Below are 19,893 nucleotides of genomic sequence, written 5' to 3'. Positions count from 1 at the left end.
TATTTGTGTGTAGGTTTTTCTATGAACTTACGCTTTCTCTCTTAGATAAATACTAAGAGTTCGATTGTGAAACACATGGTAAATGTATGTTTATAAGAAATTGCTTGTCTGTTTTCCAAAGTGGCTATAACACTTCAGCATTCGAAACCAGCAGTGTATGAAAATTCTGTTTTCTCATCTTTGTCAGCACTTGGTATTGTTCATTTTTTTGTTTTTATTTGTTTTAGCCATTCGAATAAGTGTGTAGTGGTATCTCAGTGTGGTTTTAGTGTGCATTTCTTTAATGATGACTGATGGTGAACATCTTTTTACGTGCTTATTTGCCATCCATATATCTTCTTTGGTGTCTGTTCAAATCTTTTGCCATTTTTTAAATTGGATTCTTTGTTTTCTTATTGTTAAGTTTTGAGAATTTTTTCAAAAAATACATTCTAGATGAGTCCTTTTTCAGATACATGATTTGCAATGGCTTTTAATTCTCATCATTGCAAAGCAAAAGTTTTTAATTCTGATGATGTCCAGTTTGCAGTTTTTTCTTTTATGGATCAGGCTTTTGGTATCATATCTAAGAAATCTTTTACCTAACCAAACCTCACTAAGATTTACTCCTACAAGTTTTATAGTTTTACATTCTAGAACGGGGATCACCAAACTTTTTCTGTTAAAAAAAAAAAAAAAAGATGGTAAATATTTTAGGCTTTGTGGGCCAGAAGGTCTCTGTTGCAGCTACCCAACTCTGTTGTTCTATGCAGAAGCAGCCATAGACAGTATGTAAACAAATGAGAGTGACTGTGTGCCGATAAAATTTTACTTATAAAAGCAGGCAGCAGGCTGGATTTAGCCCACAGGCTGTAGTTAGCCAACCCCTGTTTTAGAAGGTTCACTTTTTGCCCAGCATGGAGAGCGCCCCATTCTGGATAATAAGAATGAGATCATGTTTGTCCAGTTGATCATCTATGAAAGCAAGGCTTGAGAGAATGCAGAGGAGTAGATGCCTGGCCCTTAGAAAAAAGGTGAAGAGAGGGAGAGAGAAAGAAAAAGAGAGGAAGGAAGAAGAGAAATGTTGGAATCACTTTTTAAGTAAACTTCAGTATGCAGTTTAATTTTTCAGCGTTAACATTTACATTTTGGTTTAGGCTTCAGCAAATCAGTTTGTGTGTTTGTTTTTAAGTTAATGGTCCACTTTAAAGTCCCATGGCCACAGACAGTTGGTTTAACCGATTTGTGGAGATTTTCATGATTAAACTCTTTACTGCTGGTAGTCCCATGCTTTCTACTAAAAATTGGTATTTATTTAACACCCTGCCCCATTAATGTGTATTTAGATTGTGTCTGGCTTTTTACTTTTACAAGCCACAGAGTAGCATGTTCCTCACACCTATTTCCCTGCATAAGCATGTGAATATTTCTGCCGAACAGATTCCTGCAGCACTGAGTCAAGGGTCGTACCAAAACCCACTGCCGTCGAGTCGATTCTGACTAATAGCAACCCTATGGGACAGAGTAGAACTGACGTACAGGGTTTCCATGCCTGTGATCTTTACAGGAGCAGATTGCCAGGTGTTTTCTTCGCAATCTTTTCTTTTATGACTTTGATACTAACCTACTTTATAAAGATTAGGGAGCATAGAACATTTTCAAATAATAAAAGAAACCGTGGGATATTACACGAATTTTGCATGTTGTCTGGGGTCTGAAGCAAGCTAGCAAGTAGAGGGGTGGCGGGATCTGAAGCATTTCCACAAGGGAAAAAGAAACCATACCTACCAATCTCGTAACATTCATCTGGGGCTAGGTCGGGAATCTCTGCAAGAGAGGGCCTCGGACTTTATGTAACCATTGGCGAGGTTATTTTTAAAGAAGGCAGAATGCTCATGACCGTGGGCACTGGGTCTTGAGCATGAAGCAGAGCTCAGCAAGGACAGAGATCTGGAGAAAGGGAGGGGCCACCACTGAGACTACAGGCTGGGAGCCGGAGGAACGTTTTCTCTGTGATGACGTTTCAGACCCATGGAAGTAAACAGACTGCATATTTTGAGACAGGTGAAGGGCAGGCAGGTGGATAGACCTCTTAGATTAGGCAGAGGACAATGTTGGTTCAGTGTTAGAATTCTCACCTTCCACGCGTGAGATCCAAGTTCGATTCCTGGCCAGTGCATCTCAAGCGCAGCCACCACCCGTCCGTCAGTGGAGGCTTGCATGTGGCTATGATGCTGAACAGGTTTCAGTGGTGCTTCCAGACTAAGATGGACTAGGAAGAAAGGCCTGGTGATCTCCTTCTGAAAATCAGCCACAGACAACTCTGTGGATCACAGCAGTCCAATCCAGGCAGCATTTCGTTCTGTTGTACATGAGGTCGCCATGAGTCTCAAGGGGGCTAACGCGAGCTAACAACAACGAGGGGCAGATGGGTGGACGGACCTGCTAGATTAGGCAGCTGCATGCCCAGTGAGATTGTACTTTCAGAACAGGGGTTGGTCTGGGTGCTCTCAGCTTCATTGATCTGGACTCTTCTCTGAAACTTCAGTGGGCTGGATGTTTGGTCACTGAAAGTAAAGACTTCTGCAGATCACTAAAGGATCCCAAAACCTACAGTAATGAAGACTGGGTTCCCTGAACAGGCAGAAAAATCCTAATCTCTTTCCCACCTCTGTCACTATGTCTATTGGAATAAAAGGGTGCAGGTGACTGGGTCTGATGGCTGTGGCTTGCCTATAGATGACAGACCAGTATCTGGAATTGGGATGCTAGGACATACGCCGCAGGCCCCTCACTATCCAGCTGAAATCAGTAGTGGACGTGGAGACAAGAGAAAGCCATAAGAAATATTTGGAAAGCTCTTGAGAGACCACCCAACCCCTTTTTACAGGAGCTTTGGTATTGAAATGGTTTGTAGGTTTCTTTGAAGCCCTCTTAGCTGAAGTGGTTGAATCTGTCATTTTGAAAAGAAAAAGTTTTGTGTAAATGCAGCAGTGAGTTTTGTTTTACTACACTGCAGTATGAACATTTAGAATTTACTTGATTTTTTTTTTCCTTTGCAGATTTTTTAAAAAAATACCATGTCTAATGGTTATGAAGACCACATGGCCGAAGACTGCAGGGATGATATCGGGAGAACGAATTTAATTGTCAACTATCTCCCTCAGAATATGACCCAGGATGAGCTACGAAGTCTGTTCAGCAGTATTGGTGAAGTTGAATCCGCAAAACTTATTCGAGATAAAGTAGCAGGTAAAGAAACTGAGGCATTCTGGTACAAAGGGTATTTATTGGTGTCCATCCTGCTGAGCAACGTACTCTTGGCATGTGACTGCAGCATCCCTCGGTGCACCGCTGAAATGATGGTGGTGAAGTTCGTTTTTATCTCAAATGTTGTTTGTCCACTGCCCTAGTATAAGATTGGGGTCCCTGAGTGGTGCAAATGATTAATGTGCTCGGCTGCTAACTGAAGGTTTGTGGTTCAAGTCCACACACAGTGCCCCAGAAAAAAGGCCTAGCAATCTACTTCTGAAAAATCAGCCCCGGGGCACAGTTCTACTCTGACACACATGCAGGCGCCATGAGTCAGAATCGACTCAACGGCAACTAGTTGGTTCTCAAAAGAGAAAAAGTTGATTGTAAGATGAGAGTGTGTACAGAATGAGACGGTAGGAGGAGCAGAAGAGTGAGGAGACCCCAGAAACAGACTGCTCTGAGAGCTAGAGGGGTGAGCAGAGTACCCCGGGAGGGAGATGCCCTGGCAGGCACCCTGCCCAGAGCAGGCACAGGCAGGTCTGCCTCCGTCTTCTCAGGCCCCATGCTTGGCCAGGCCTGTGGCAGAACAGCGAGAACTCTTCCTTAGATTTGAGCAACTCTGGCTGTTTACTGTTGTGCCACTGACTTGAATTTCTGCAACACTGAGCTTGAACTCTGGGGAGGCAGAAGCAGGGCTGTGAATCATCAAATAGGTCATGGTGCGGCGTTGGAGAGTCATTCAGCTCTCTAAGCCTCAGTGCTTCCCTCCAGAAAGTGAGGTGGTGACTCCTTCATCCTGAGAGTCCCAGCATCATAACGGTTTTGTAGAAGGCTTGTGTTTTAGTCACCCAGAAGTACCACAAGTGGATGACTTTAAAGAACAGACATTTATTTTCTCACAGTCTGGAGGCTAAAAGTCCAAATCAGGGTCTCAGCTGTGTTGATTCCTTCCTTGGTGGTAGCCCTGGGCATTCTCTGGTTCCTTGGCTTAGAGACAATCCTCACATGGCGTCTGTCTTCCCAGTTTGTTCTCAAGTCTGTATCCAGTCTCGTCTTTTATAACTCAGAATGGATTAGGTTTAGGACCCACCCTACACTGATACTGCCTCATTAGCATAACAAAGAAAACTGTTTCCAAACTGGATCACACCCACAGGTTAGGGTTCCAGCACCTATTTTGGGGGATACAATTCAATCCATAACAGCCTGGTACCTGGCAAAGCTATCCGAGTAGGGCAGCATCCATTCTGAGAGCATGTTTTCAAGGACTAGAGAAACCGTAGGAAGACCAGGTGCTGCAAAGCATTTCTTCCTTTCTTTTCTCTGCAGGGTTAACATTTTGGGGAGCTCTCATCTTCCTCCTCCTTCCTCTCTGCACTGCTTCGGCAAGCCGAGGAATGGGCGGTCCTCTGGGGGGAGGCTCTGGCTGCCACTCTGGCTTGTGGGACTGATTTCCTACATTGAAAACTAATTAAAGTGAAAAACGTTTGGAAAATTTCAAGTATTCATAAAAATAGAATGATATATTGAACACCATGTACCTGTCGTCCTGCTTCATCAACATTGAGGATTTTGTTGGTAAACGTGAGTGCACCTGTTGCCACAATTACCCTGTACAGGCTATCTGGCTGCCGGGCAGAGCTGTACAGAGAATTAAGTGATCAAATGGGGGCATTGACCCCGAAAGCCTTTTAAGAACTCTCCCCAGCCCTCTGATTGTGTGATTTAACAAACATCTTCTAAATAGGAACTTTTGATAATATGCAGTATTTTTTTTCGATAATATGCAATATGGAACAGTGTTCAGATGTTTTAGAAGCCACTGTCTCTGGTCTGTTCCAGGAGACCATCCTGAATAAGAGAGTCCTTGTTTAGAGGGCTTTTAAAATTCTCCTGTGCTGCTCACAAGTCTTCTCCTTTTTGGTTTTGGTGGGAGGGGATTCTCGCCCCCATTGATACTCCCCAGCATTGGAGTCCAGTTCTGCGAGCATTCTCACAGGGCCTGGCTTCTTTGTCTGTTCCTGTGTTGTGCTCTTGAAAGGAATGTGAGCTATGTTAATAGGAACACTTAGATTTGGTGAGATCTGTCCAGAGGGAACTGGTTTTGAGAACTGGTGAAAGCCGCAAAAGTGTCATTTGGAAATCATTTCAGTTCAGATACAGAAACCAGCAAACCTGTTGCTGTTGAGTCGATTCTGACTCATGGTAACCCCCGTATGTTACAGGGTAGAACTGTTCCATAGGGTTTTCTTTGCTGTAATCTTTACAGAAGCAGATTGCCAGGCCTTTCTTTCACAGTGCCACTAGGTAGGTTCGAACCACCAACCTTTCAGTTAGTAGTTGAGCACTTAACCCTTTGCACCACCAAGTTGTTCTTTAAATTGAATGAACGTAGCTTTCTGAAAAACGTCCTGCATTGTCACTTCTTTCATTCTGCCACCAGTGTGTGAAAACTTCATTGACCGTCCCTGGGCCATGGCCTGAAATTTCACTGCCCTTTTGTCCTTTTATTATACCGCTCTGGCAGAACCCCATCTGTGGGGACGTTCATTCAAGCGCTTCCTCCCAGCCAGAGCTCAGGCTGTCCGCCCACCAAGAGGCAGTCTCTCGCATCCCAGCCGACAGGCACCTGTCAATCAAATTCCCCACCTAACTCAGCTCTCGCCACAGGACATCTGGTTCACCACAATGTGTTTCCCTTCCTCAGGGATCCTTCAGTCTCAGCCAATGACCCCCTCCTACTTTACAGAGAAAATAACAGCCATCCTCACCACCACCGTGGACCCTTTCCCTCCTAGCCTCTCAGGAACCTTAGGCTGTCGAGCAGCTCTTCTTCCTGGGTGTCTCCAGGACCGCCTGTCAGCTTCCTGACACGGTCTAGTCTCCACTGCCTTTACAGAAGTCCTTTCTGGATGCCATGACTTCCTCTAGCTCAGGCTTCTTCCACCTCATCACTGTTGACATTTGGACTGGATAGTTTTCTCTCTCTCTTTTTTTTTTTTTTCCCCTAATGTGGTAAAACTATATATAACATAAAGTTTACCATTTTAACTATTTTTAAGTGTACAATTCAGTGGCATTAATTACATTCCAAAGTTGTTCAATCTTCAGCACTATCATCTCCCCAGACAGGAACTCTGGACCCATTAAACAGTATTTCCCCATTTCTCCCTCCTCCCAGCCCTGGGTAACCTGTACTTTCTGTCACTATGCCTTTGCCTATTCTAGATAGTTCACGTAAGTGGAATGATAGAGTACTTTCGTATTTGGCTTCCTTTACTCAGCTTGTTTTCAAGGTGCATCCATGTCATAGGATGTATCAGAACTTCACTCCTTTTTGCAGCTGAGTAATACTCCATTGTATGGATAGACCATATTGTGTTTATCCATTCATTTGTTGGTAGACATCTGCATTGTTTCTATCTTTTGGCTATGGTGCTCCTATAAACGTTGGTGTGCAGTATCTGTGTGAGTCCCTGCTTTCAAGAGTCTTTTGGGTATATTCCTAGGAGTGGAGTTGCTGGGTCATGTGGTAGTTCTAACTTTTTGAGGAACCGCCAAATTGTTTTCCACGGGGGCTGCACCATTTTACAATCCTACCAGCAATGGATAAGGGTTCCAGTTTCTCCACATCCTGAACAACACTTGTTACCTTCCTTTTTTTTTTTTTTTTTTAAAGGTAATAGCCATCCTAGTGGGTGTGAGGTGGGATCTCATTGTGGTTTTGATGTACGTTTCCCCAGTGGCTAATGATGTTGTTGAGCATTTTTTCATGCGTTTTTTGGCCATCTGTATGTTTTCTGTGAAGAAATGTCTATTCAAGTGCTCGCTTGTTTTAAAATTGGGTTGTTTGTCTTTGTTGTTGGGCCAGATAATTCTTGAGGAGGCCATCCTGTGCATGGTAGGATGTTGAGCAGCATCCCTGGCATGTACCCGCCAGATGCCAGTAGCATCCCCTCCCCCAGTCATCACAGCCAAGAATATCTCCAGATATGGCCAAGTGTCCCTCTTGGGGCAGAATCGCCCGCCGGGTTCACCACTACTCTAGCTCTTGCCCTGCCCCTCCCCCACTCACAGAGCTGTCAAATTCAGATCCTTCTAGAAACATCCTCTTCCCTTGTCTTTCATGAGCCACACGCTCCTGGCTTTCTTCCTACCCTGAGACAAGACGTGCTCTGTCTCTCTTGCCAGCTCCTCCTCCTTTTCCCAGACTTTACTCAGGCATTCCTCTGGGTGCTTCCCTAGTCCCCTTCCTTTTCCCAAGCCTGCACTCTGGGTATGCAGGTTCACTTCCCACTGCAGCTTACATTGCCCATCAGTTTGCCACCTCTCTTTAGACCAGAAAGCTCTCCTGAGCTCCAAACCCCTCAGCAGCTTAAACTCAGTGTTTTCCAGACTGTCTTTCCAGTCTCTCTGCAAGCCTGCCACTTGCTGCCCTGTGTCCCCATCTCAGCAATGACCTGAACAGGAATCCGAGAGTGACTTCTGACATGCATCCCTGGCACTGGTCCTTCTGAATGCTTCTTCAGTCCATGCCTTTTCCTCCATCTCCCCTGCCCCCGCCCTATATCAGAATACCGTAGTCCTTGGCCTGCACCCCTGCACTAGCCTCCTGGAAGGCCACCCATTTCCACCCTTGCTCCCTCCAGACCATTCTCCTCACTGCCACAAAGGGGTCTCTTAACAGTCCACGTGTGACCCCGCCCCTCACCTGCTGTAGAACCTGCAGCTCTCAGAGGCCTTCTCTGGCCTGGCCCAGTCAATGTTAGGCACTTCTCTCTTGGGTTTCCGTAGCACACGGGCAGACCTGCAGCCTGGTGTTCCCCACACTGCCCTGCAGTTGGAATTTCCTTGTCCAGTAGGTTGATAGAACTCTTGGAGGGAAAAAAACAAAACCAAAACCAAACCAGTTGCCATTGAGTTGATTACAACTCATAACAACCCTGTGCATGCTCCATAGAGTTTTTACTGGCTGATTTTTCAGAAGTAGTTCACCATGCTTTTCTTCTGAGGCCTTGCCTCTGTGTGAACTCGACCCTCCAACCTTTTGGTTAGCAGCCAAGTGAGTTAACCTTTGCACCACCCAAGGACTCCTCTTGGTAAATGATTGCATGGTATACTGTTGTCTGGGTGTACCTGAGCTCCCAGCAGCACCATAGATACTCACATGGTTTCCATTTTTCAATATTACAAGTCACACCTCACACCGAGGTAAATATCCTACCTCAAATCTGTGCTCTGCTCACTGTTTATTTCCATAAAATAACTTCCTGGAAATGAACCAGCTAATCCAAGAGCGTGTACCTTCTGAAGCTTTTGTTACAGATCGACAGCTTGCTCCAAAGGGGTTCTGCAGTGTATACGCCTCTTGGACCTTCCTGGGCATGGTTGTGGGCAAGTCCTTCTGCCCTAGCTCTTGCCAGCTTCTAGACTGGGTGTGATTTCTCACCTTGCCAATCTGGAAGCGACAGATTGCGTCTGGTCGTTGTTGAGGTTAGCATTTCTTTGATGTTAATCGTTGTTTTCATGTATTTAGGTTTGCACTCAACTACTAACCTAAGTAGGACTAAAGTGTGCCTCACCCAAGCCATCGTACTTTCAGTCGCCTCGTATATATGCAAAAGCTGGACAATGAATAAGGAAGACCGAAGAAGAATCGATGCCTTTGAATTGTGGTGTTGGCTAAGAATGTTGAATATACCACGGATTGCCAGAAGAACGAACAAATCTGTCTTGGAAGAAGTACAGCCAGAATGCTCCTTAGAGGCAAGGGTGGCAAGATTTTGTCTCACATACTTTGGACATGTTATCAGGAGGGACAAGTCCCTGGAGAAGGACATCACGCTTGGTAAAGCAGTTGGTCAGTGAAAAAGAGGAAGACCCTTGACGAGATGGATTGACACGGGGGCTACAACAGTGTGCTCAAACATAGCAGTGGTCGTGACGGTGGTGCACGGGCGGGTAGTGTTTCTTCCTGTTGTACGTAGGGTTGCTATGAGTTGGAACCAACTCGGTGGCACCTAACAATAACAACAACAACAACCCTAACCTAAAGGTTGGTGGTTCGAACCTACCCAGCAGCACATTGGAAGAAAGGCCTGGCTATCTGCTTTTGTAAAGATCGCAGCCAAGAAAACCTATGGAACAATTCTACTCTATAACACATGGGGTCACCAGTACTTGGAATCAACTCAAAGGCAATGAGTTTGGATTTTTTTATCAGCTGTTTTTGCTGCTTCTGTTGTAAAATCCCCTTCTTGTCCTTTGCCCATTTTCTCTCTTTTGGGGTGTTTGTTGTTTCTTATTGCCTAACTGATTTGCTTGTCCCCCATGACCCTGTTTCTCTCCCTTGGTGACATCGTCCCTTGAGCCCCTGTAGCCCCTGACAGGAAGAACTCAACTGTGCCCAGCTCTCAGGTGGCAAAGGGGGCCTTGCTCATGGGCTGTTCCAGTCCAGAGAGCACAAAGGGATTAAAACATCTCTTCCAACTACTTGGATCTGCGGATGTAAGACCTAACTCATCTAAAGGAGAGAAATGGGTTTAGAAATGCAAGAGCACAGGACCACGTTTGTTCAAGGGGATGCCTGATGGGGCATAAATAACGCTCCCAGGCAGTGGTGGTTCACAGACTGCCGTCCCCAACTGGCAGTCACATCTGAAGACTTGGGCAAATGCAGGTCTCGGGCCCTATCCAGACCCTCTGAGTCAGGGACTCAGTGTTGTTCCCTGACTCATGTTGATCCCATGTACAAAGGGACGAAACATTGCCTGGTCCTGCAGCATCTTCATGATTGTTGGTCTGCTTGAGTCCTTTGTTGTGGCCACTGTGTCAGTCCATCTTATGGAGGGTTTCTGTCATTTTCGTTGGCCTTCTACCAACTGATGTCCTTTTCTAGAGATTGACCTTTCCTGATGATATGTCCAAAGTAAGTGAGTCAGCAACTGCCTAGGGTGTTTTAACCTGTGTGTTGAACCTGCCTGGAGGGCAATGCTGATGCCAGCCCGTTGGAAAACCAGAGCTGGGGACCGCTGCTCTGTGGCCAGCAGGGGGTGCTCTTCTTATAACGGGGAAATACCACAGCCTCAGAGACCTGGCTGGGTTTATTCATTTTTTTCATCCCTCCCTCTGTCTCTCTCCTCCCTTTCTCCTTCTTCCTCTTTTCCTCATCTCCCCCCACCCCTTCACCCTGTTTCTGGGCAGCCCCATCACCCCAGCCCACAGCAGCCAGCACAGGACTGTCCCTATCTGAGCTCAGCCCTTAAGGCCTCTGTTCCCCCTCCTTCAGGCTGAACCCCACCTCCCCTAAAGGCTCTAGCATACTCTCTGCGTCTCGAGGACAGAAGACTCATCATCAAGAAGCTTAGGAATGCAGATTCCCAGGCTGCTGACCTGCTGACTCCAGGGGCTTAAGGGTGCGGGGAGCGAGGGGGCTGCACCATTAACCTCTGTGCAGGCAGTCCTGGTGCTGACGGCTCATGGACCCTGCTCTGAGAACCAGTAACTTGGTCTGCTCCTGATTCTGATTTCACTAGGCTGGGGTGTGGCCTGGGGGTGCATGGTGTTAAACAGCTCCCCCGGTGGCTCTGATGCAGCGAGGTTGAGAAGCATTGGTTTATAGTGAAGGAGCGGGAAACATGGTGCCGGGGGGGGGCAGGGGTGTCAGGCTCTGTGTGTGTTAAGCGATTTTTAGTACATGGTCTCACCTAGCAGGTGAGAATAGTGCCCCCCGCCTTGTTCCTACCCTCTGCCACTCAAGTACCCTCCAGGGACTGAGGGAAGATAGGGCAAGCCCCCAGGGGGGTGTGGGAGAGACCCTTTCCCACCCAGTCCCAGACTCACTAGGGCCTGCCCCCCCAGGGAGCTGCTTCCTGGTACTTCAGGGGCCTCAGCCCCTCGGGAACTCTGCCCCGCCCCCAGTAGCCCATCTGCAGGTCCTCTGGGGTCTTCCTGCTGCTGCCCGCCCTGATGTGAGCTGCCCTTACCTCCCATCTGGAGCAGCTCGCAAGCCCCCCACTGAAGCCCACTCTCCACCCAGCCCTGGAGGGAGCTTTTCCGACTGTCGACTCCTCGTCCAGCTCATCCCACTGGGCTACCTTTGCTCCAGCTTCGCTGGCCTTTGATTCCTGGAACATACCAGAGCCCTCTCACCTCAGAGACTTGGCGCTTGCTCTTGGCTCACCCCTGGGCATCCTGAGGTCTGTGTTCAAATGTCACCTTCTCAGGCCCCCCGATCTCCCTGTCTGTCGTGGGCTGCATCCTGAAAATCCCGCTCACGACACAATGTTGAGGCCTTTGTAGCTCTTACCCCGCGATTTTGTGAATTAATTTCCTGCTGGTTTATTGTCTGACCCACCCACTGGGATGTGGGTTTCAGTAGGGCAGAACCTGTCCCCCATGGTGATCATCACTGCTCCACCCAGGCCTGGCATATGTGTCGGACCAGTGAGGAGGGTGGGCAGAGGAGTATTGGGGACAGGGGTGACAGCCATAGGAGGCAGGACAGGCCCGTAGTGCTCAAGGAGATCACCCAGGGAGAATGTGTGGCAGAGACAAGGGCCAAAGGCGAGGCCTCAGGGAACATGGATCTCGATGGAATGGGCTGAGGACAGGGAACCTGAGGACAGACAACTGGGGAGAGAGGATGGGGAGGGAGACCCACTGCGAGAGAACATTGGGAGTCTCAGTCTCCTAGGGCGCCTGTAACACAAACCCCACAAGGGAGTCACTCTGAAGACCAGAAATTGATTGTCTCGCAGACCGGAGGCTAAGCACCCAAATCAGGGTCGTGGCCGCGCCGGTCCCTCCTTGTCAGCAGCCCTGGTTCCTTGGTTCCTTGGTTTGTACACCATCCTTGAGCAGCATCCGTCTTCCTGTGTGCTCAGTCTTGCCTCTGTGTCTAAGCTGCTGTGTTTATAACTCAGAAATGATTAAATTTAGATTCTGCTCTGCTCTGGTAGGATCTAATTAACCAAGAAAACCCTAGTTCTAAACAGTCACATCCACAGGTAGAGAGGTTAGGATTCCCACACATATTTTAGGGAGACACAGTTCAGTAGTCCCTAACAGTGGGGTTTCCCATAACGAAGGAGGTGGCATTTCAAGTGGGTCAGCAGAGTGTGGGGAGATGAGTCTGAGACTGCCCGTGGGCTCAGCACGAAGGACGGCGTGGACGGGCTTGGTTTGGTGCCAGCAGAGGTGGCAGCGTCCACCCCAGGGCAGCCCAACGGGGCCACCGAGCTTCTGGGAGGTGAAGGGTCAGAAGGAGGAAGCAGGTACAGCTGGAGACACAGGAACAAGGCCCAAGGCTCCTGGAGGCCTGGCAGAGACCAGAGGTCTCAGGTTTGGGGCCGTGTGCTCACTGCTGTCTGGTTTCCCCACCTGAGACAACTAGGAGCAAAGGATACAGACGGTCCAGATCGGCACTGGCCTTGTGGGTGGGTGGCACTGGCCAGAGAGAGGCAGGCGGGCTGCGTCCAGGGTTCAGGCTGACAAGGACAGGCTGATGGCCTGGGCACGGCAGGAGGTGGAGAGGAGGTGAGAGCAGGTGTGCACGAGACTGGAGTCATGGTCAGAAACCCACATCACAGACATTCTGTGTCCTTTGGTCCATCATCTGTAGCTGGAGCATCTGCACGGACCCCACAGGGCCCCACCCTGGAGCCGCTCCTAGCTCTCTGAGCCGGGAGTAGTGCTCTCGGCCCCCAGCTCCCCTGTTCCCAGGCCCTCCCTTGGTCGAGAGCTCAGAGCCCTCCAAGTAGCTGCCCTGGGGCAGCAGGCTGCCCGGGAGCCTCTAAGACCCACAGTGTTTTCTTAGGAATATAGGCCTAGGGGTCAGCTTTTGGTTTTGTTTCTTTAAAAAAGAAAGTGGCTTGAGCAGATTCCAACACATTTCTGTAGCTCCTCTGCCTTGGAGGGGAGGCAGAATTCCCCACTGCTCAAGTGTGGGCTGTGCAAGGTGACTTCTTCCCAAGAGCAGAGTAACTTCACAGTGGAGACACCTGACAAACACCTCAGCCAGGAGGTCAAGGTCAGCATCAACAGTGAAAGGTCATCTTATATGCCATGTGATCAGAAGGGCGTTTTTACCCCGTGGTCTTCATCCCAGCATAACCACGAGAAAAGCGCCAGGGGATAGTCTACAAAATCCCTGACCAGCGCACCTCAGGACTGCCACAGTCATCAAAAACAAGGTGTGGCTTCTCAGCCAGTAGGAGAAAGGAAGTCTTGATGCATGCTACAGTATGGATGGAGCTGGAAGACATACTAAGTGAAATAATTCAGTCACAAAAGGACAAATATCGTATGACCTCAGTCATATAAAAAGACACGCAAAGGCAAATGTATAGAGACTAAAGTTTATTAGTGGTTACCAGGGGTGGAAGGGAGGGGAATGGGGAGGTTATTGCTTATGGAGTACTGAGTTTGCGTTTCGGTTTACAGTGATGGAAAAATCACATTGATTAAGACTAGGGTTGCACAGTCAATTATTATAAGTGCTGTCAGTAAGTCGTACACCTGTAAAAAGCTGAATTGGCAAAAGTTGTGTGGTAAACGTATTTACTACAACAACAACAACAAAAATTAAAAAAGAGTACTGAGGCTACTTATTTACAACCAAATACGTCATGGGATTTAGTTCCTTGGTTTGGAGGTTTAGGATCTTGGTTTCATGGAACATCCCAGTTAATTGTCTTAATAATGTCCTGTTTAGTGCTTCTGCTCTACCTCCTAGTTCCTTGCATAGTGCCTGGGGTGTTAAAAACTTGCAAGTGGCCATCTAAGACACAGCAATTGGTCTCTATTCACCTGGAGCAAGAAAGAGCCAGGAATGGGAGGAGGAAGTAGAATGTGAGGCTAATTGCCTCCATGAACAACTAACAGCCTTTGACGTGAGACTGGAAGAACTGGATGGTGCTACCGTTACTGACTGTTTTGAGCAAAGATTCAATAGAAGAATTCTGATCAAAAGGGGTAAAATGCAGAATAGAATTTCGAATGTTCATTTCCAGCCTTTCTCGAGCCATGGAGGCTGGATTAACCCCTGAAACTCTTTGCCTGAGATAATCTTTAAACCTTAAACCGAAAATATTCCCTGAGGTCTTCTGAAAACCAAATAATAGTTTAACTTAACTAGTAAAGAATGTTTGCCTTGAGCATTATGCTCTTTTAAGATCTGTCCATATGGGATCAAACTGACAACAGCAACTCAAAACTTAGGAACTTAGGGGGCAGTGAGTTTATGTGAATGGAGGAGAAACAGAAAAGGAGGGTGAGAGTGGTTATACAACTTGAAGATTGTACTCAGTGTCACTGAATTGTATGCATAGAAATTGTTGAATTGGTGTACGTTTTGCTGTGTATATTCTCAACAACAACAAAATGTAAAGTAAATTATTTAAAATTTTATAAGTTTCAGACGGAGACACTGTCACAGCCAAGAGGAGCCTAAGGAGATGTGACGACTACATGCAATGTGGGATCCCACATGGGATCCTAGACCAGAAAAAGACATAGTTGTTGGGTACAGTTGAGTCCATTCTGACTCACAGTGTACAGCTGCCCCATAGGATTTTTTAGGCTGTAACCTTTACAGGAGCAGATTGCCAGGTCTTTTCTCCTGCGGGGCCACTGAGTGGGTTTGAACCGCCTACCTTTAGGTTAGCAGCTGAGCTCTTAACCACTGAGCTGCCAGGGCTCCTATAGAAAAAGAACATTAACCAAAACCAAAGCCCTTGCCATCAAGTCAATTCCAACTCACAGCCACTGTATAGGACAGAATAGAACTGCCCCGTAAGGTTTCCAAGGAGCAGCTGGTGGATTCGAATTGCCGACCTTTTGGTTAGCATCCAAGCTCTTAACCACTGCGCTACCAGGGCTCTAGAAAAACAACATTAGGGGAAACTAAATAAAGCTGAGTGACAGTCTGGGGTTTCATTAGTAATAATGTATCATTATTGGTTCATTAATTGAAACAAATGTACCACACTAATATAAGATGTTACTACTAGAGGAAACCGTGTAGGGTATATGGGAACTCTGTACTAGCTGCAGTTTTTCTGTAAATCTAAAACTATTCTAAAAAGTAAATCTGTTGCCATTGAGTCATGGCACCCCCATGTGTTACAGAGTAGAAGTACTCCATAGGGTTTTCTTGGCTGTAATCTTCATGGAGGCAAGAAGAAAGTGGCAAAACTGGGTCGGGGCTGTCTGCTGGGTTCATAGTCTGGGTCTGCATTCTTCTTACCTGCAAGATGGACCTGGGTTCAGCTGCAGGGTCTCTTCAGTGTGGCTCTGCAACGAGGCCTTGCTGGCCTGTGTCTCACATGCACACGTGCCCGCACACACGGAGCCCAAGCCATGCCTGCCTCGGACCCTGGAGGCTGGAACAAAGCTCGGTGAGGCAGGGCCTGGTGTACGCTGTGGGTGCTCGCTGCTTTGGGGTGAATGGATGAGAGATGGGTGTTATTATGTGGCTAGGCCTCCTCTGGTCTCTCCTTTACTGAGAATGTTGAGTAGATGCTCTGTAAGGCTCCTTTGAACTCCGACCCTGGGCAGTTGCTTCTGTCTGGGTCTCTCTGGAACCCAGGGCCCCTCCCCCTGCTATGCTGTTTCCCTCCCGGGTGTCCAGTTGGTGGTCTTTCCTGCCAGGACTGTGGATTTCACAAAGATGAAGTGCAGACACCCTACCCAGAACCCTGGTTTTCTTTGACTGAAGAGCTCCAGTTTTCCCATTGCTTTCGACTTCCCCAAACTTGATGTGGTGAACCTGTTAAGATGTCATTGCTGCTGGGAGAAGCCCTGGACACTTGGCTGAGCTGAGGTCCTGGTCAGGGCTGCCCTACTGGGCTGGGGGTTCTCTCTGCTCCAGCTTCTCATGCTCCCGAGGGGCGGGTTGGTCTTTGTTTTGGGAAAGTAAATGGAAGTGGCACTGGGTGGCGCCAGAGCCCAGCGAACCTTCCAGCTCTAGGAAAGGAAGTGGCAGGAGAAATAGCACAGACGCAGACAGCTGGTCCTCCGTCTCCTCCTCCTCCTCAGCCACCCGCCTGTGTACCTGCTGTGACTATCCTCCTGCCACCCACCCACCCAGGCCCAGCAGAGCAGCCACACCAGTCAGACTGGGCGGTACTGTGGATTTGATGAGCGGTTCTGCAGGAGGCAGGCAGTAACACAATGTTTCTTTTTAAATAACCTTTTCTTTTAATTTCAAGAGTAAATTTGTTTATTGCAGAAAATTTTTAAGTTACCAAAGAAGTGTAAGGTTATCCTCAGCTGCTGGAGTCGAGCATGAACAATGGAATGAAATGCTGCCCAGTCCCGCACCATCCCCGTAATCAGTTGTGAATCAGACCATTGTGATCCATAGGGTTTTTAGTGGTTGATTTTTGGAAGTTGATCACCGGATCTTTCTTCCTCTTCTTAGTCTGGAAGCTCTGCTGAAACCTGTTCAGCATCAGAGCAACACACAAGCCTCTACTGACAGACGGGTGGTGGCTGAACACAAGGTGCATTGGCTGGGAATCGAACCCAGGTCTCCCACATGGGAGGCAAGAATTCTACCACGGAACCGCCAATAATCCAACTCCTCAAAGATGATTTTGGTGTATTTTCTACAAAAATTTTCTTTGACCTAGTCTTTTTAAAAAAAAAAAAAATAGTAAAAAAATATGTATAGAAGACATTTGCCAAGTTAACAGTTTTTACACATACAATTCAGTGATATTAGTTACATTCATCATGTTGTGCAACCATCACCACTATCCTTTTCGAAATTATTCCACCACCATTAACAGAAAGTCAGGGTGACCTAGTCTTTTTGAACCCAGTAGGATTTATTTGGAGTCCTGGGTGGTATAAATGGTTAATGTGCTTGGCTTCTATCCAAAAGATTGGAGGTTCAAGTCCACTCAGAGGCACCTCAGAAGAAAGGGCTGGCGATCTCCTTCCCAAAAATCAGCCGTAGAAAACCCTGTGGAGCACAGTTCTGCTCTGACACTCATGAAGTCACCAGGAGTCAGAGTTGACTAGATGGCAGCTGGTTAGTTAGGATTTACTCACGTTCGTTCTTTTCACGCACACACAGTCTCGGCTGGTTTGCCAATGTCCTCATGTTCTCCCACAGGACACAGCTTGGGCTATGGCTTTGTGAACTACGTGACTGCCAAAGACGCGGAAAGAGCAATAAACACGCTGAACGGCCTGAGGCTCCAGTCCAAAACCATTAAGGTAAAGCAATTTTATCTCCTGTCCTTCATTTGTTCCATTTCGCTCCTTCCTGTCCTAGGCCAGAGACTGGGCTGCCCCATCCTGGCTGAGTGACCCCCCACCCCAAATGTTGAGATCGTTGTTGCGGCCACTCCTTAGAGCCTGGTACTCTTGGGCATCTGTGGTCTCCTGTCCATTCATAGTTGAAGCGTTTTGTGTCAGATGCATGTTGGCGGTGACTGTCCCCAGCCTTAGGCTGGTGGCTCATGTCCTCCTCAGCCCCGCTAGTCCATGGACAGTAAAGAGTCCCGAGAAGGGTCTTACAGTTCCCACGGTGTGTCAGCTCACAGGTTGCCTCTTCGCAGACCCGCCTCTGCCGTACAGTGTTCGTCCCCATACATTTTCTGGCCAGCCCTCCTGCTGCTCACGCCTTGGCTGTTGCCGCTGCCACCACGCCATCCGACCTGACCCGCGGCCCAGCCTCCCTTTCTACTCCCTCACAGCCCGTGTGATCTTCCTCTCACCTGTTCACTCAGCACTCATTTGGCAGATCTTTCCTGAGCACCTGTGCGCCAGACAGTGAACAGAACAAATCCAGGACACTCATAGAGCCGGGGAGGGGGAGGATCACAAACAATAAGCTGAAACCGAGAAGCCACATGTGGCAGAGAGATAAGAGCTCTGGAGGTGCATGGGGTGGGGGGCTTCACGCAGTCAGCGGACTTGTGAGTGGAGGCCTGAGGGAAGTGAGGGAGTGAGCCTCAGCAGAACATCCCTGGAGTCACTCCCCAAGTTGGGCTTTGGTGGCTTCCTAGTGATGAGTTAGCGAGGCCTCCAGGTCACGCAGAATGGTTTTCTCTGCCTTCAGAGTCTTCTTAACCTGCTACTACTGACCACTCCCTCCTCTCTGGTTGTGGTTCTCTCAGCCCGGGATCCCACCTCCACCTCACTCCCTCCTGTCCCCAAGTGTCTGTCCCCCAGGATCTCTGGCAGCTGTCCCTTAGGCCTGCCACCTGGAGAAACTAGGTGTTGCTCCCGCCTTTCACTCCCCCGTCTCCTGTCAGCCTTGGCACTGCTGAGCCTCCCTCTAGAAAGCCTTCTCCCCCCGCCCAGCAGGCCCCCCACCTGGCCTCCTGCAGCAGCTGCACCCACAGCCTCCACTCGGCCTGCTCCTCAGGGTTCACCCCCACGGTGCCGCAGCTGGTTCTTCACCTCTTGTTGCTAAGGCACACACCTGCCAGAGTCACTTGTAGCAGTGGGGAAGGAGACGACCCTGCCCGAGCCATGTGGGTGCCCTAGGCCTGCCACAACACGTCACCACAGACTGGCGGCTTAGACACAGAAATGGATCTGCCCACAATTCTGGAGGCTGGAAGTTGAAATCAGGGTGTTGGCAGGGCCATGCTCCCTCCACAGACTCTACAGGAAGATTCTTCCTTGTCTCTTAGCTTCTGACATTGTCGGCAGTCCTTGGCGTTCCTTGACTTCTGGCCACTCGCTCTAATCTCTGCCTCCGTGGTCACGTGGCCGTCTGCTCTGTGTCGCAAATCTCCCTCTTTCTCTTTTTTAAGGACACCAATAGTTAGATTTAGAGCCTACCCGAAATCCAGGATGATCTCATCTCAAGAGCTTTAACTTAATCTTAAAAAAAATAAGTTGCCGTCAGCTCAACCCTTGTCTCGTGGCGACCCCATGTGCATCAGAGCAGAACTGTGTTCCATAGCGTTTTCAGTGGCTGATTTTTGGAAATAGATTGCCGGGCCTTTCTTCCAAGGCACGTACCTCTGGGTGGACTCAAACTTCCAACCTTTTAGTTATTAGTAGCTGAGCATGTTTATCATTTGTACCACCCATAGACTTCTTAATTATATTTGCAAAGACCCTAGCTCCAAACAAGGTCACATTCACAGGTACCAGGGGTTAAGACTTGGGGCCTATAATCCGGGGGGGGAGGGCAAAATTCAACCCACTGCATGAGTGTTTGGATATACCAGATCCCCCACCCCATAGGCAGATACCCTCTGATTCATCACAGTGGTCCCACTTGGGATCTGTACCATGGCTATGCTTCCTAAGCTTATTGGATCATCAGAACCACCTGGGTACTTGTTTAAATACAGGTTCCCACACTCCAGCTTGGGCCTCCTGAGTGGTGGGCCTGGGAGCCTGTGTTCATGCCATTCCTGTGTTCCTGTTGTTAGGTGCCATTGTGACCCCACATACAGTCCTGCACCATCCTCACAATCATTGTTATGCTCGAGCCCCCTAGGGAAGTCTTATAATCTGGCCGTAACAACCCGTGTTCGCTTTGGAGGATGTGAGCCTGTAAGCCCTATTGCTTTCGAGTCAATGCTGACTCATAGCACCCCTACAGGACAGAGCAGAACTGCCCCATAGCGTTTCCAAGGAGCAGCTGGTGGATTCGCACTGCAAAACTTCTGGTCAGCAGCCGAA

General features: G+C 48.3%; 1 protein-coding gene across 1 annotated transcript in view; it reads left to right on the top strand.

Annotated features, from left to right (window-relative positions):
* The first annotated feature begins 2,364 nt into the window (after positions 1-2,364).
* Positions 2,365-19,893, top strand: part of ELAVL1 (ELAV like RNA binding protein 1) — a 32,890-nt gene continuing 15,361 nt past the window's right edge. Inside the window, exons 1-2 of the mRNA XM_004378398.2 lie at positions 2,365-3,231; positions 17,357-17,460. Of these exons, the coding sequence (XP_004378455.1) occupies positions 3,060-3,231; positions 17,357-17,460 (276 nt within the window). The 5' untranslated portion in view covers positions 2,365-3,059. The remainder of the gene's footprint in view (positions 3,232-17,356; positions 17,461-19,893) is intronic.

This window comes from Trichechus manatus, unplaced genomic scaffold (genome assembly GCF_000243295.1).
Source record: "Trichechus manatus latirostris isolate Lorelei unplaced genomic scaffold, TriManLat1.0 scaffold00057, whole genome shotgun sequence".
In the NCBI taxonomy this organism is placed as follows: Eukaryota; Metazoa; Chordata; class Mammalia; order Sirenia; family Trichechidae; genus Trichechus; species Trichechus manatus.
The sequence above is the reverse complement of the archived record's forward strand: the minus strand, read 5'-3'. Positions and strand labels throughout refer to the sequence as shown.